The sequence below is a fragment of the Ambystoma mexicanum genome (genome assembly GCF_040938575.1).
Source record: "Ambystoma mexicanum isolate Mex_15411 chromosome 12 unlocalized genomic scaffold, UKY_AmexF1_1 Mex_chr12_unloc.1, whole genome shotgun sequence".
NCBI classification, from domain to species: Eukaryota; Metazoa; Chordata; class Amphibia; order Caudata; family Ambystomatidae; genus Ambystoma; species Ambystoma mexicanum.
In genome coordinates this window covers 9,269,981-9,282,810 of record NW_027182322.1, presented here as the reverse complement: position 1 = coordinate 9,282,810, position 12,830 = coordinate 9,269,981, and the positions used below count along the sequence as shown (strand labels likewise).

Sequence of the window (12,830 nt, the reverse complement as noted above, 5' to 3'; positions counted from 1 at the left end):
TGCTCATAATATACTGTATTAACTTCTTTTGCAGTCGAGCATGATATTTTCTCTGCCTCCAGGTAAGCTCTGTCATTAATGTTATTGCCTGCATTTTGTAAAGATGGCCCATTTTGTAGGTGTCTTGGTGTTCATTTTTGTCTGTTTTCTTAGCTCTGCCCCTCTCTCGAGTGCACGTGCCCATAAAGTACGCAGTTCGAGTATTAGTATTTTCTTCTTTGTAACAGCCGTGCTCATAATTTACTGTATTACTTTCTTTTGCAGTCGAGCACGATATTTTCTCTGCCGCCTCTAGGTAAGCTCTGTGATTCATGTTCTTCCATTGTGTAGGTGCCTTGTTGCTCATGTTTGTCATAGCCGGACCCTTGTTCTCGATGATAGTGTTGCCATTTTCCAGATAGTGGGCCTGTGTATACCTAAGTGATGTTCTGTAGTGTGGTTGTAGATGTAGCTTGCAATCTTTAATAAGTGCTGACACTGAGTCTATTTACATAGACCCATAAACATGTTTTTAAAAAGTATATATATGCATTTGATTTTATCAGGAAGAAACACCAAACCGCAAAAGTGTGCAGGAAAAAACGGTCACGTTTTGACTATGATTGTGGTGGAAGTGAATCCCAAGCCCAAAATCCTACTAGTTTCCAAAAAACATAAATTATGGCAGGTCCTGAGTCCCAGTTACCTTTGTGCCTAGTCCAGACCTGACACCCCCCACACTCACATAGCGCAAAAGGGCCAATGTTAGCATGCAAGGTAAGCTCCCTCCACGAACTCCTCACTGTCCTTCCCCCTCCCTCCACACACGTCATGGATCTTAACTTCCACTACGCCCCTTGGATCTACCGCTATAAACCGCAGCAGCCCTGGGACCCCAGTACCGGATGTTTCCACGCTCTGCCACACTTTTGAGTTTTGTTACCGAAACTCAATTTATCACTTATTTATTTATTTCATTTTATTGGTTATTTTTAACGTGCCCAGTAATACCCAGAGGTTTCTAAGCGAAGACCCGGGGGTTGAACCTTTGTTGCTCGGTGTCGTCTTGCTTCCAAGGCGAGCCCGTTGCCCCTGAGCTATCCTCCTGAGACTTGCTTCTGTGTCATGGTAGCTACCTTCCCACAAATGCATTATTGCTTGCAGTAATATCCACATGTATTAATTACAGGTGTCATGTAGTCCAATGGCACTCCAAAATAGGGACTAATAGAAGGATTCACATGACTCTGAATCATGCAGGCACTGGTAACGTAAATGAGTTTAGTGGCATTACATATCTAATACCACCAAACTCATATTAAAGCCATATGAGTGTATGGAATCTAACTTCCAGTTCCTTGACAGACAATTCAGTTGGAATCCATCCAGGAGTACATATGCAGCACCTGTGGGTATGGCATGTTCGGATTTCCGGAAGATGAGCAAGTGGTAACCCCGCCCACCCACAGATGTTACAGCCATACATACAGCGTGAAATGAATATATAACGGGATAGCCCGCCCTCAACAGCTCTGTTCCTGGGATTGTCCAGTGATCTTCTTTGTAGATCCGCCCCTGCCCATCGGTGTCCTACAGCGCCCGTGTATATAACTTGTGCATTGTCCTCATTTTCTTCTTTTGTACATTGCCCGTGCCCATTACTTACTGTATTTTCTTCTTTTGCAGTTTTCCAAAGTGTACAGCAAGCATCGTATTTTTCCTGACTCAAGGTAAGCTCTGCGATCTGCAATGGGGATCTCGTCTCGTACGATATTCTGCTTCCCTGTTGTATGCTTACCATTCGTTGCTCACAAGCTGTTTCATGTTCTTCCCCTACCCTTACCCCCATTTCCCTTCCCCTCCGCCCCCTGTACCTGACATGAGCTGGTCTTTGCATAAGCGACCCTTGGTCCTCCTCAGCTCCTTGCCTCCACCATCCTGCTCTTTGTGTGGCAAAACCCCATGGCCTCCCTCAATCGTCTTATACCCCCTGCTCCCTGCCCCCAGACTTATCTTTTGGCTCTCAGTGAATCTTGCCTTCATGCCTGCACTTCTTCCCTCAATGGCACTTCTCCATTTTGGGTTGATAGAAGAAACATAATGATTAAACCCATTTTCAAGCAATGCCGTTCGTAATAAGTGTAATCCTTAGCTTTTTAATGAATGTGGATGCACCGGTGTTGTATGATATTCTGCATCCCCATGGTCGCACTTTCTAATCCTCAAACAGTCAAAATAAAGCAGTTTGACACCCACTTTAACTTTCTGTTCACTTTTTAAAATAACCTGTTTCCTTCCCTCACCCTTTAAAATATTCATCCAGTCCACACACAACGTTTATGCTGAAGGCAGGGTATGGGTGTAAAGATGTAGTTCATTCAAGTGAGAAATCGGAAGGCTCACTTACGCATTACAACAACCCGTTACTTAACGTTCAACTTGGAGTAAATGTTTTACAACGCACCATCTTTTTAGCTCTCCTTTTCCCCCAGCGCATTTGCTCTCACCATTAAATAGTTCAACTAGCCCAAAACATGTACACATGAAATTGCGAAGTGTTAAAGAAATCACAAATACTTTTCATGGAAATTAAAACGTTTAGGGCAGTAGTCACAAGCTACTTTCCTTTGCAACATAATGTACCCTGGCAAAACACATGTGTGTGTGTATAATACGTTCTACAGTGTATGTGCCCCCTACTTTTCTGCCCGATATTAACGGAACAATGTATACAAAATGATCAGGTGCAGTTCGTTCAAGGGGAAAATTATGATGGAGTTTATTGCTGCCTTAAAATCTGGAGGACAGGGAATACTCGATGCATTGGGAAAAGCCAAGAGGGATCATGAAGCTCTTAAGAAAGTCAACAGGTTCAGTGTAGCTGGAGATATTACATTCTTACTGCAAGAATCTCCCCTTCTCTAGTTTGCCTACCTATTGATGTTTTGAAGACTTCCGTACACCACTTCCATCATTCTGCCATGGCGATGCAGAATATCATACAACACCCCCATGGCAGAACCCTGATGATTGTAACTACATACGTTGTACTGCATTTGCATGTGTTAGTCAGATCAAAGGCAGGGCATTGATCATTGGGAAGATCATGCACATCCCCCCACCAGGTCAGTTCCTAGCCAACTTGGTGACCAAGGCAAATTAGAATGCACATCCTCTGAATGGCAACTGTCACTCCCAAACTACATCTCTGTGTCACGCAATAAAACCCTCCTCAATATCCATGAATAGTTGCTAAATGAAGGAAGCTGGTTTCATTACATTGTAATTCAAGTACCTTACAGAATACATCTAATGTGAAAACAGCTGTTGCTATCCAAGTAAATGGTATTTCTGTCAGCTGCTCTTAGGGGATGCCTTGCCTGAATGCAGTTTCAAACTGTCCATAGTAGCACACTGGTGTGACCAGCCTGCCACGGTATGAGGGCCCACTGGCCCTATGTTGCAGGCACTCTGTTCGAACCACCTCACTTGTTTATTTATTTTAAAATGTTTTTATTTGCATTTGGATTATACAACAATTAGCTCTTTTATTGCAGCCTGTATCAATTGTCATTTTGGATATTTCAGAGCATCAATAAACCAAACATATAACGTTAACAACACAAACTGTCTTCGATTCTCAGGCGAGATCTCTTCTAGGTTCCTAGTTAAGAAGTGCAGGAGTGGTTTGCTCCGTCTTGGGGGGTGGAGGGGGGACATCAATGGCGTGGTTCCATAAGTGAGTTTTGCTTCGCAGCTCTTGCATTACGGGTTCCATTTATAAATTCAAGGTGGTTTGTCATCAGCGCGCAGGAACATGTCTCTTAGTAGGGCTTTCCATGCTTCGAACGTGACACTGATGTCACCCTCTGATCTATCCATTCCCTTTTCCCAGGCTGCGGTCTCCGCCTCTGCACATCTTTCCAGTTTCTTGCTCCATTTCTCGTATTTTGGGCCTGTAGTCGATTTCCACGTCATAGCTATTGCCCTTTTCACCAGTATGCAAACTAGGTCCATCAGTTGCACCAGGTGTTTGTGTTTGCTCAGGCGAGGGTATGTTCCCAGGAGGCTTTCGTTGGAGTCCAGGTGTATCTGTTCATACCCCCTCTTCTGCAAGTATTTTCTATTTTAGTCCAGAAGGTCTGTATCTTGTTGCACTCCCAGAACATGTGTAGTAGGCCAGCACCTTTCTCACTGCATCGTGGGCATTTTGAACTCGGGTGCCTGCCAAACCCAGCTAATCGCTTCGGGGTCATTTTCACGCCTTGAAACACTTGTGTATAGGCACGTTATAAATGCCATATCATATTATATCATGTAGGTCCTGTATTGGATGTTCAGTTGGATTAATTTGAATCTAGTGTTCCTAAACACCTCTTTCGGGGACGTCAGCGCTCTTTCCCATTTCTTTTCGGGTATGCTAGTCGTCAGTTCTTTCTCGCATTTCTCTTTCAAGGTTAGGCTGCAAGGGTTAGGTCTATCCGATAGTTGGCTATATAATCGGGATATGGGCCTCCATCCATCGCTCAAGTTGTACATGCCTTCTGCACCGCCGTTGTGTAATCAGGATATATTGTAGTTTTGGAGTTGTCTCGTTCTATCACTCCTCCTTCCCTTGAGTGTCTGAGTATCACCTCTCTATCTTGAAAGTTGAGTATTTTCGCTATTATCGGGCGGGGATATGAGCCCGGTGGTGGTCTTTACTGGAGGGATCGGTGCGCTCTTTCCACCGCGAATCCCTGTGACAGCCAGCCAGCACCTATTTCTTGTTGTAGTAGTGATTCTACATATCCGGTCGTATTTGGCCCTTCCTGTCTTTCAGGTACTCCCAGTATTCTGATGTTGCTGGATCTAGCCTGTTCCTCCGCGTCCTCAGACCTTGCCTCCAGCGTTGCTACTTTCTTTTCTAGCTCCGCCACCTTAGCTTTTAGTTCGGTCATGGATTCGGTCGTCTCTTGTAGCGTGGCTTCAGCAGTAGTGACTCTTTCTGCTAGGTTGCATGCATCTTGCCGCATCAATTGCATGTCAGCTTTTACTTCGTCTATCTTTGTGTCAATGAATGTTCTTAAGGCAGCTATTGCTTCCAGAACCTGGTGGTCCTTTTTTTCACCGTCCTCATTTCTCTGGATCTCAGGCTCTGCCGTCGTTAACTCCATTGGTGAGCGGGGTTTGGTTGCGGCAAAGGAGTCCATTATGGATGCCCTCCCTTTGTTTTTGGATGGTGACATGGCAATTCGCAAGTAGGTGTCTGGAGAGGCCTTGTCTAGGGACGGTATTTGGGGAGGTGTGCTCAGCGTCCTCTATTTGCATGATAGCTGTGTGTTTCGTTTCAGTTGTGGACTTGCCAGGAATTCTAAGCAATATTCCGGGCTTGGCTTCGCTCCCAGATCTAATCAACTTAGTGTCAGCAGCCTCCCAGCCTAGGTGTTCTGGGTTATCTGCGTCTTGCGTGTTGCTCGCTGAGGTCTGTCTCCTGTTCCTTATCCCTCCAGCCTGGCGTTATTATGTTAGTCTGCTAATGGTTGGGTGCTACCATTATCTTCCGTTCCCATGGGGTCATCAGCGTTGTCTTGACCACTCCTCAGTTGTGCCTTAGGTTATGCGTTGTTTGGCTGTGGTGGTACCCCAGGTTAGGCCTGCACATCAATGGTGTTAGTGCCAGGCCGTTGTTTACTTTCCAGGCTATAGGTTTGTTAGGAGCAGCACAGTACTCATAGTGTCTCGCTCTTCTGTAGCGTGTCCCCTGTATGTTTATGTGGCCTCTCCAATATTAGCTCGTGGGTTCAGGATTACTCGCTTTGCATGGCCGTTGGGATTATGGCCATTCGGTCGGGTCCGGGATCAAGAATGAGTGTATGTGTGGTCTTTCTAATCTTTATCTCACTTGGCCAGTTTAGCGTTCCTATTATGGTTCTATCCCTCGCATCCCCCGCGTAGTGCAGCTGCTCACGCTTTTCACTCCGCTCACCTCAGCGTTTGTGTTGGCGCCAGTCCTCTCTTCCCCCCCCCCTGGCGCCAGGGGTCCTGCTGATTCCTCTGCTCCTCAGGGCGGCCCGCTCAGGGCAGGCTTACAGACAGCGCTGTAGTGGAGCTGTAGGAACGCTCCTTTATATCAGCCCGGTCTGCACCGCTGAGCGTCTAATAAGCCGGTCCAGCTCTGTTTTTTTCTGCCTGTATTCAGGCGTTCTCAGGCTGCTTCTCGTTCTATTGAGTCGGGTCTGCTCCGCCCCTCCCCCTCTTCTATCTCCAGCACCGGGTCCCGTCCGCCATTTTGTTGGGACCCAGGGGGGAGTAGTACACAGAGTTTTGCACCGCCTTTTCGGGTCCGATTTCTTCTGGATTTGTTGCGGTTGTGTGTAGAATCCCTTTGGCTTCTCTTGGATGTCTTTAGTATTGTCTGTGGCGTCGTATAACCGCCAGTGCAGGATCTGTTTACAGGATCTCGGCCGGAGCCGCAGGTTAGCACCTCCTTACTCCATGCTCACCAGGCCACGCCCCCCTCAAATCCCCTCACTGGTATTTCCATCAGGGTTAACACTAGACTATTGTTGATTGACTATACACTCTTGGCTTGGGTATTACTTGTAGCTTTTAGACTGTTTAAAGCTTTCCCTTGGTGCTTTTGGGCTTTCCACACTGTCATGCGCTTGTTTATACAGCCACTTAGTTTCAACAGGTGCCACTTTTGTTGGTTTCGTATAGTTCAGTATTCAAAGTTACTGTTGCTGCTGCTTTCATACACTCGGTTTATTTTTTTCACCTGGTAAGAGTGTGAGCCTTTTTCCCACTCTTACATGTGTTTTGCTGTGTGTGTTTTTACCATTTGTGTGACCTTGGGCTCTGGAGCCTCACCTACTCCATGGGCATCATTTCTTTATGTTACACAGCACCTCCAGTGCAGTGACACAGGGTTGTCTTTCAGACTTCCCACTGACTCAATATTTCTGGGACCTGACTACTGTCTCCGAGAAACATGTAAAGTGCCATTAACTTTATGTAGTCTCTTTAAACCACATAGCCAGTACACCCCATCTTACATGGAGTATTGGAAAGGGTTAATTCTTATCCCTTTTTGACTGTTTCACTTGGAGCACTGTTTCGCTCCCTTTTCATCAAGTCTTGGCTGGTGGCAGTGGTAAGTACCCTATTTTTTATTCATTGCTTTGCTCTGCTGCTGGTTTCTTCCCTGCTTAGTGCAGGACCCTCCAGTCTTCCTACTTCTTGTCAGTCCGACAGTCGCTTCAGGAACCGTGAGCCTGCAGAAACTACCAGGAACGTCCGCCTCAGCTACAGCTCCCTCTCTGTTTCAAGGTACTGTGCAAATCGGTTGTTTGTTTCGTCCAGCCGCTGGGAAAGTGTGAAATCTTTCCCCAATCCGAGGGCTTGTCCTTCTCTTCTCTTTGAACTAACTTTTCTGCTGGCCAACTCCGTCCGGAACTCGTGGCACAAACTTTACCGCGAACGACCCTGAACTGTGTGATCTTGAGCAAAATACTTTTGACCTAATGACTTTGGCCCTAAGCTTTTTTTTACCTGATTCTATCACTGTAGTTCCTCTTGCTCAATTGCCCTCAGTACTTACCTGTTGGTGTGGTTCAATTACCATTAACTTTGTCTTTCCCTCTCTTTTAAATTGCTTGAGTGCCATTTTGCTCCCACTTCATTTTGTGAGCTTAACTTGTCTGGAACTTATTGGGAGTGGTGTATTAAGAGTGTGCTTTTTAAACTGCTTTAACTTAGTGAAATGTTATACAACTGAAGAGTAAAATAAATGTATATTCTTTTACTTGAAAACCTTGAGTCAGTGTTTGTTTGAATCATAGTAATTGCTGTCCTTTGTGCAACTATTTGATACTGCTCACTTACTCTTCAGATAAGTCTGGTTGCTCAGCCATCACTACCACTTTACTGTGTCGTACAGGCTTGTACCAAAGGTGAATTTGTACTGTCACTTGTAGTCCTATTTGTGTGTGGTGTTCCCAAATGGTACTGCATATAATTCTGCCTAACACTGGTGTATAGCGGTGAGTATCATGTATAGTGATTACACTAAGAGTGCTGCTATTACCTTGGGTCAACTAACCACAAGGCTAAAACATCACTAAAAAGCAATATTAATCATGTCAGATATGGAAAGCTACAGTCAGGAGACCCTCCTTAGTTACACTGTGTAGTACAGGCTTGTACCAAAGGTGAATTTGTACTGTCACTTGTAGTCTTAATTGTGTGTGGTATTCCCAAAGGGTACTGCATATAATTCAGCCTAACAAATGGTTTACTGCTATCTTGGTTTCAAAGAGAATTGTATTTTTTCTTCAACCAGCTCTTACAATTCTTCTTCAAATGTCACTAATCAGTATGAGTTATTTCTGTTAGAACCATAGTTCAGCACTTGCATCAACTAGTACCTGGCTCATTCTTTTGCCAGGTTCTTGTAGGGAACAACTTCTGCCCTACAGGTATACTCGCCTGCCTGTCTACCTCTTCAACAACAAAACAGAAAAAAGTGTTTCAGTGGTAACTTCCAACTTAGAATAACAACACCTTCATTGGGCTTCTTCAGCATAAAACTTTAAACGAGTTGTGGGGAAACAAGAAACCACATTGGTCCTCTTTAAGACTTCTTGGCAACTATGCTCCCCTCTCTCTGGATAACCTTCTCCAGAGGGCAGCCTGTTTGTCACCTTTTTTCCCCTCTGTACCAAAAAACAAATAATGCTAAACAGATAGTCTCACTTTTCCTCTGTCTCGGCTTTGGCTATGTATGTTTCTATCAGCATAAGATCTGTGTTTCATAGCACATAAGCAGTAAGTCTCACAATCCTTAAGCCTCCCAGTATTGCTCTCTGGCCTTGAGTGCGATTTGTTATATTGGTATTGTTGATTGACTATACACTCTTGGCTTGGTTATTACTTGTAGCTTTTAGACTGTTTAAAGCTTTCCCTTGGGGCTTTTGGGCTTTCCATACTGTCATGCGCTTGTTTATACAGCCATTTAATTTCAACAGGCACCACTTTTATTGGTTTTGTATAGTTCAGTATTCAAAGTTACTGCTGCTGCTTTCATACACTCGCAAATGAACCGGCCTGCCGCGAGCACATAGACAGTGCTTGAGAGCTCCATAGTCACTTGCAAGCTTTGCACTCACCGGGTAAGTCGCTCGATTACACTTTGCTTGGTTTTCACAGGTCTTCGGTACTAGTGGCTCCTTGTGGTTAGGTGGATAGCCTCCTCTGATCCTCCTCTGCTCACGCCACTCAGGAATGGAGCCTCCTCTGCTTCTGAGAGGGCCAGGTGCAACCCAGCCAGCTGGAACCTCCTAAGAGGGAACACTTCCCTCTGCTGCTTCCTGCTGCACAAACTCTTCACAATGAAAGGTCACTGGGCAAACAACCTCTACAACAGGGAAAGGCAATGGAAAAGACTCTCAGGACCAGTAGTCCTGGTGTTTTCTCTCGCCACAGATTTCCCTTTGAGCTGCAACCAAGGCCCATGCTGCATCTTCCTCTTCCGCTGCTCTTCTTCTCTCTCTTAATGCCTGCACCTGAGGGGGCTTTTTATGCCTCTCAGTCCCCTTCAGGTGTAGGTCATTTACACCAATTAGGAGATCACTCCCACAGTGGGGTTTCTTTGCCATCCCTCTTCTCGTCCCAGTAATGAGGGAATTATTGGACTTGAAATCCCTTGCAACAAAGTTAGTTTTTCTTGCTCTTTGTGCTTTGCTGATTTGCCTTCTATTTTCTGCAACATTTCTGAAGGAATTTCATACAATTGAGTGACCATTCTTGTTTGAAAAGAGGATTAACGGGTTCTAGGCTTTTTGTGATTATTATTCAGACATCGTTCCATTACCCCCTTTTGAGGTAGGGAACCATTGAGCTCTAGGGGCTTTACAATGAGTATTCTCTTTTATACCACTGTAGCTTTGGCTGATTTTACCTACATTTATATGTTCAACAAGTGGAACATTTAGATTATTGTGGCAACAAGCAATTAGGTATTTTGGCATTTGTAACTTGTCTTCCTCAGAGGAAGTTAAATACTGTGTCTCGACCCCATTGGTTCCTCTCACCTCTGAGCCTTGTCTCCTCCCAGGTGATCCTCCCGCAGAGCACCACCTGCAAGCTCAGGATCAGGAAGTGTCTGCCTTTCCCTGGCCACCTGGGGGGAGACTTTAGTCAGGGATTTGGTGAGGGATCCATGGGATCCAGCACAGTAGGCAGGGAATTGTGGTAGAGTATAGGGTGGGAGGCGTTTGTGACGGCTTCCTGTTTTCAATCCTGTATTTAAGTAACCTTTTGTACCCTTCATGGTGGATGCATCGTTGGTTTTATATGCTCATGTTTCCCATATTGCACCAGCATCATATTTTCAATGTTTTCTTTTAGATAATGGATCCCCAAAAAATAAAAGAAATAATTGATTACAAGTCAAATACGACATATCCATTAGGTGCCACAAAGTCAGAAAAGCACACAATTCGAAGAAGAGCCGCACATTTTGAATTATCAGGTAAAATCATGTTTCCATATTTCTATTTTAAGCCTGCTCTTTCATATTCATTTGAATTACAGTGAAACTGAGGCTCAAAACATGGAGAAATCACCAGCTTAATTAGCCACAGTAATCATCAATGAAAATGTCTTTGGTCACTCTTATTATTTACACATGAATCGTTAAATATTTCACAATACAACTCTCAGACATGTAATTCACAATCATATTACTCAGTAGCTGTGATTGAACCATTCATGACATGTCACAAATCATCCTTGTTAGGGGTGCTGTTGCACTCGATGAGTATGGCCGCCTGAACGTTGGGCTCCATGTTAGGGAAGATCCATTTCCGCAAACGATCTGCTGCGTTGCAGTAAATCCTGAATATCTTGGGCTGAACTCTACATCTCCCATTCCTGCAGATACTGGCTAACTTGCAGCCTCCGGAGGCTGTAGACCTGGGAGCTACAACCACTTGAAGACCGCTGCGGGACTCCCCTGCGAGGACCCAGGACGCAGCTCCACGCTGCTCATTCTACAATCGAGAGGCGAGGCTTTGCAGGCCTGGTGGGGGAGGAGCGTCACTGCCCTGACTGCGCGCCTCGCCTGTGCTGCTCTGCCTGGGGGAAGGCTCTACGGCCATACTGCAGCACTATTATTCGGGCTGTTGGATACTTGCTGGTCGCCATTGTGTTCATTGCGCCTGAGCCCTTCCACCACTTGGAGACAGCACCCCATCACGCCTGCGGCTCTTCGGTGGGTGGCAGTTGACTTCTGGAGATCCTCCCTGACTGGCGCTGGGCCCCCATCTCCCGGTTCGCTCCTGGAGACTGAGGCGCCGGTTCCTGGCTCAGCTTCTGGGCGCTCCCGTTGCTCCCCTCCCACCGCTCACCAGCATGATGTGACGCATCTTTGGGCAAGGTAGGACCTGCAATGGCGGGACTGCAGGGGCTTTCGGGGAGCCTCGCAGTGCATGGATACTGCGTGGCGGCGCATGAGAAGCAGGGGATCCACAAACCCTCCTAGGTTATAAGGACGTCTTCGCCCCCTACTGCTGTAGCATGCCGGGCGGTCCGGGTTGCCTGCTCTTGTGCCATGTGTTGCGACTGTGGAGTCAGCGATCATACGCTGCGCTGGGCTCCCCCGAACCTCCCCACGCACGGCTCCTGGTCTCCTAACTAAACACAGACCCAAGCTAGCTTGTCACATTACTGCCAAGAATTCATAGTTAAGCATCCACGGTGGCAGGACGCGGACATGCACTGTCTGACAGCCTCCACTGTTCTCCTTTCATAAATCCTGCCTGCAGGCTGTGACATTGTTGTGCTGAAGCGGACTACTGGTCTGGCATAGTAACTAGCGGCACTGGCCCTCCTGTTGTAATTTTCACATTTTTGAACCTACGTGGAGGGCTACAGTCGAGCCTGGGACAGCCAGGGGATTCGGCTTACACCAAGCCACGTCCCTATGATCCATCAATCTGCCAACTCTAAAGCCGTGTACACCAGGGTCCCCTCCCCGATCATACTATTGTAAGGATCTGTGCTACATGTGTGGACCCCTCCTGTGCCTGTGTGATGGTGCATGCTCCCCTTAATTGAGTTGGGCGACTCGGGCCCAGATACCAGACTGACCTATCCTGCAGCACCTAAGGGGCACTCCCCCGTGGCATCACGTCTTAACGTGTCCTGGACTCAGCTGGCAACCATTGAAGGGCATACATCCTGTATCTGCTTCCTCGGATCGGGGTGAGGCTACTCCCCCCCTTTGGTTGCGGTAGGGCGGCTTGTAACACCTGAAAAGACTGCCTCCGTGTAGATTGTTAGAGACTTGAAAGTGCTTGGAGGAGAACAGCAACTGAAATGCATCAGTTATTCAAAGCTGGGAACTAGAGTGCGCGCCTCACCCTCTCTCTTTTTTCTACATACTGATATTAGCACTTAACTAGATATGTTTTGTGCGCATGCTGAGCAGGAACGGAAGTTCTTTGATTCCCCCAGCCGCACATTAATACGTGGAGGCCGAACGCCCAGGTCGGGTTTTTGCCAGGTTGATCAGACTTGAACGGCGTGCATCACATATCCCGGCAATAGAAAAGGCTGATGGCACTCTGGATGTGACATCGCAAGAAGTCAACACTGAATTCCGATCTTTCTATGAGAAGCTCTACTCTAACACTGATACAGCCAGTGAAACCGACATTGGGTCGTTCTTGGACAGTCGCCCGCTCTCGGTTCTTTCTTTGGCAACTAGAGATACCCTTGATGCCCCGATCACATCAGACGAAATATATACCGCCATTGACCAGATGGCTTAGGGAAAGGCTCCATGATCCGACGGTCTCCCTATCGAA

General features: G+C 46.4%; 1 protein-coding gene across 6 annotated transcripts in view; it reads left to right on the top strand.

Moving 5' to 3' along the window:
* Positions 1–12,830, top strand: part of LOC138529506 (uncharacterized) — a 29,390-nt gene that overhangs the window by 1,533 nt on the left and 15,027 nt on the right. For 4 of the 6 annotated variants that reach the window (XR_011284835.1, XR_011284834.1, XM_069640833.1 and 1 more), the window contains exons 2-5: positions 35–62; positions 265–295; positions 1,666–1,709; positions 10,369–10,492. Coding sequence is in view for 4 of the 6 variants with exons in the window: in XM_069640833.1 (XP_069496934.1) it covers positions 10,372–10,492 (121 nt within the window). In the remaining 2 variants the exon portion in view is untranslated. The remainder of the gene's footprint in view (positions 1–34; positions 63–264; positions 296–1,665; positions 1,710–10,368; positions 10,493–12,830) is intronic. The other 2 variants (XM_069640834.1, XM_069640832.1) reach the window with 2 other exon arrangements.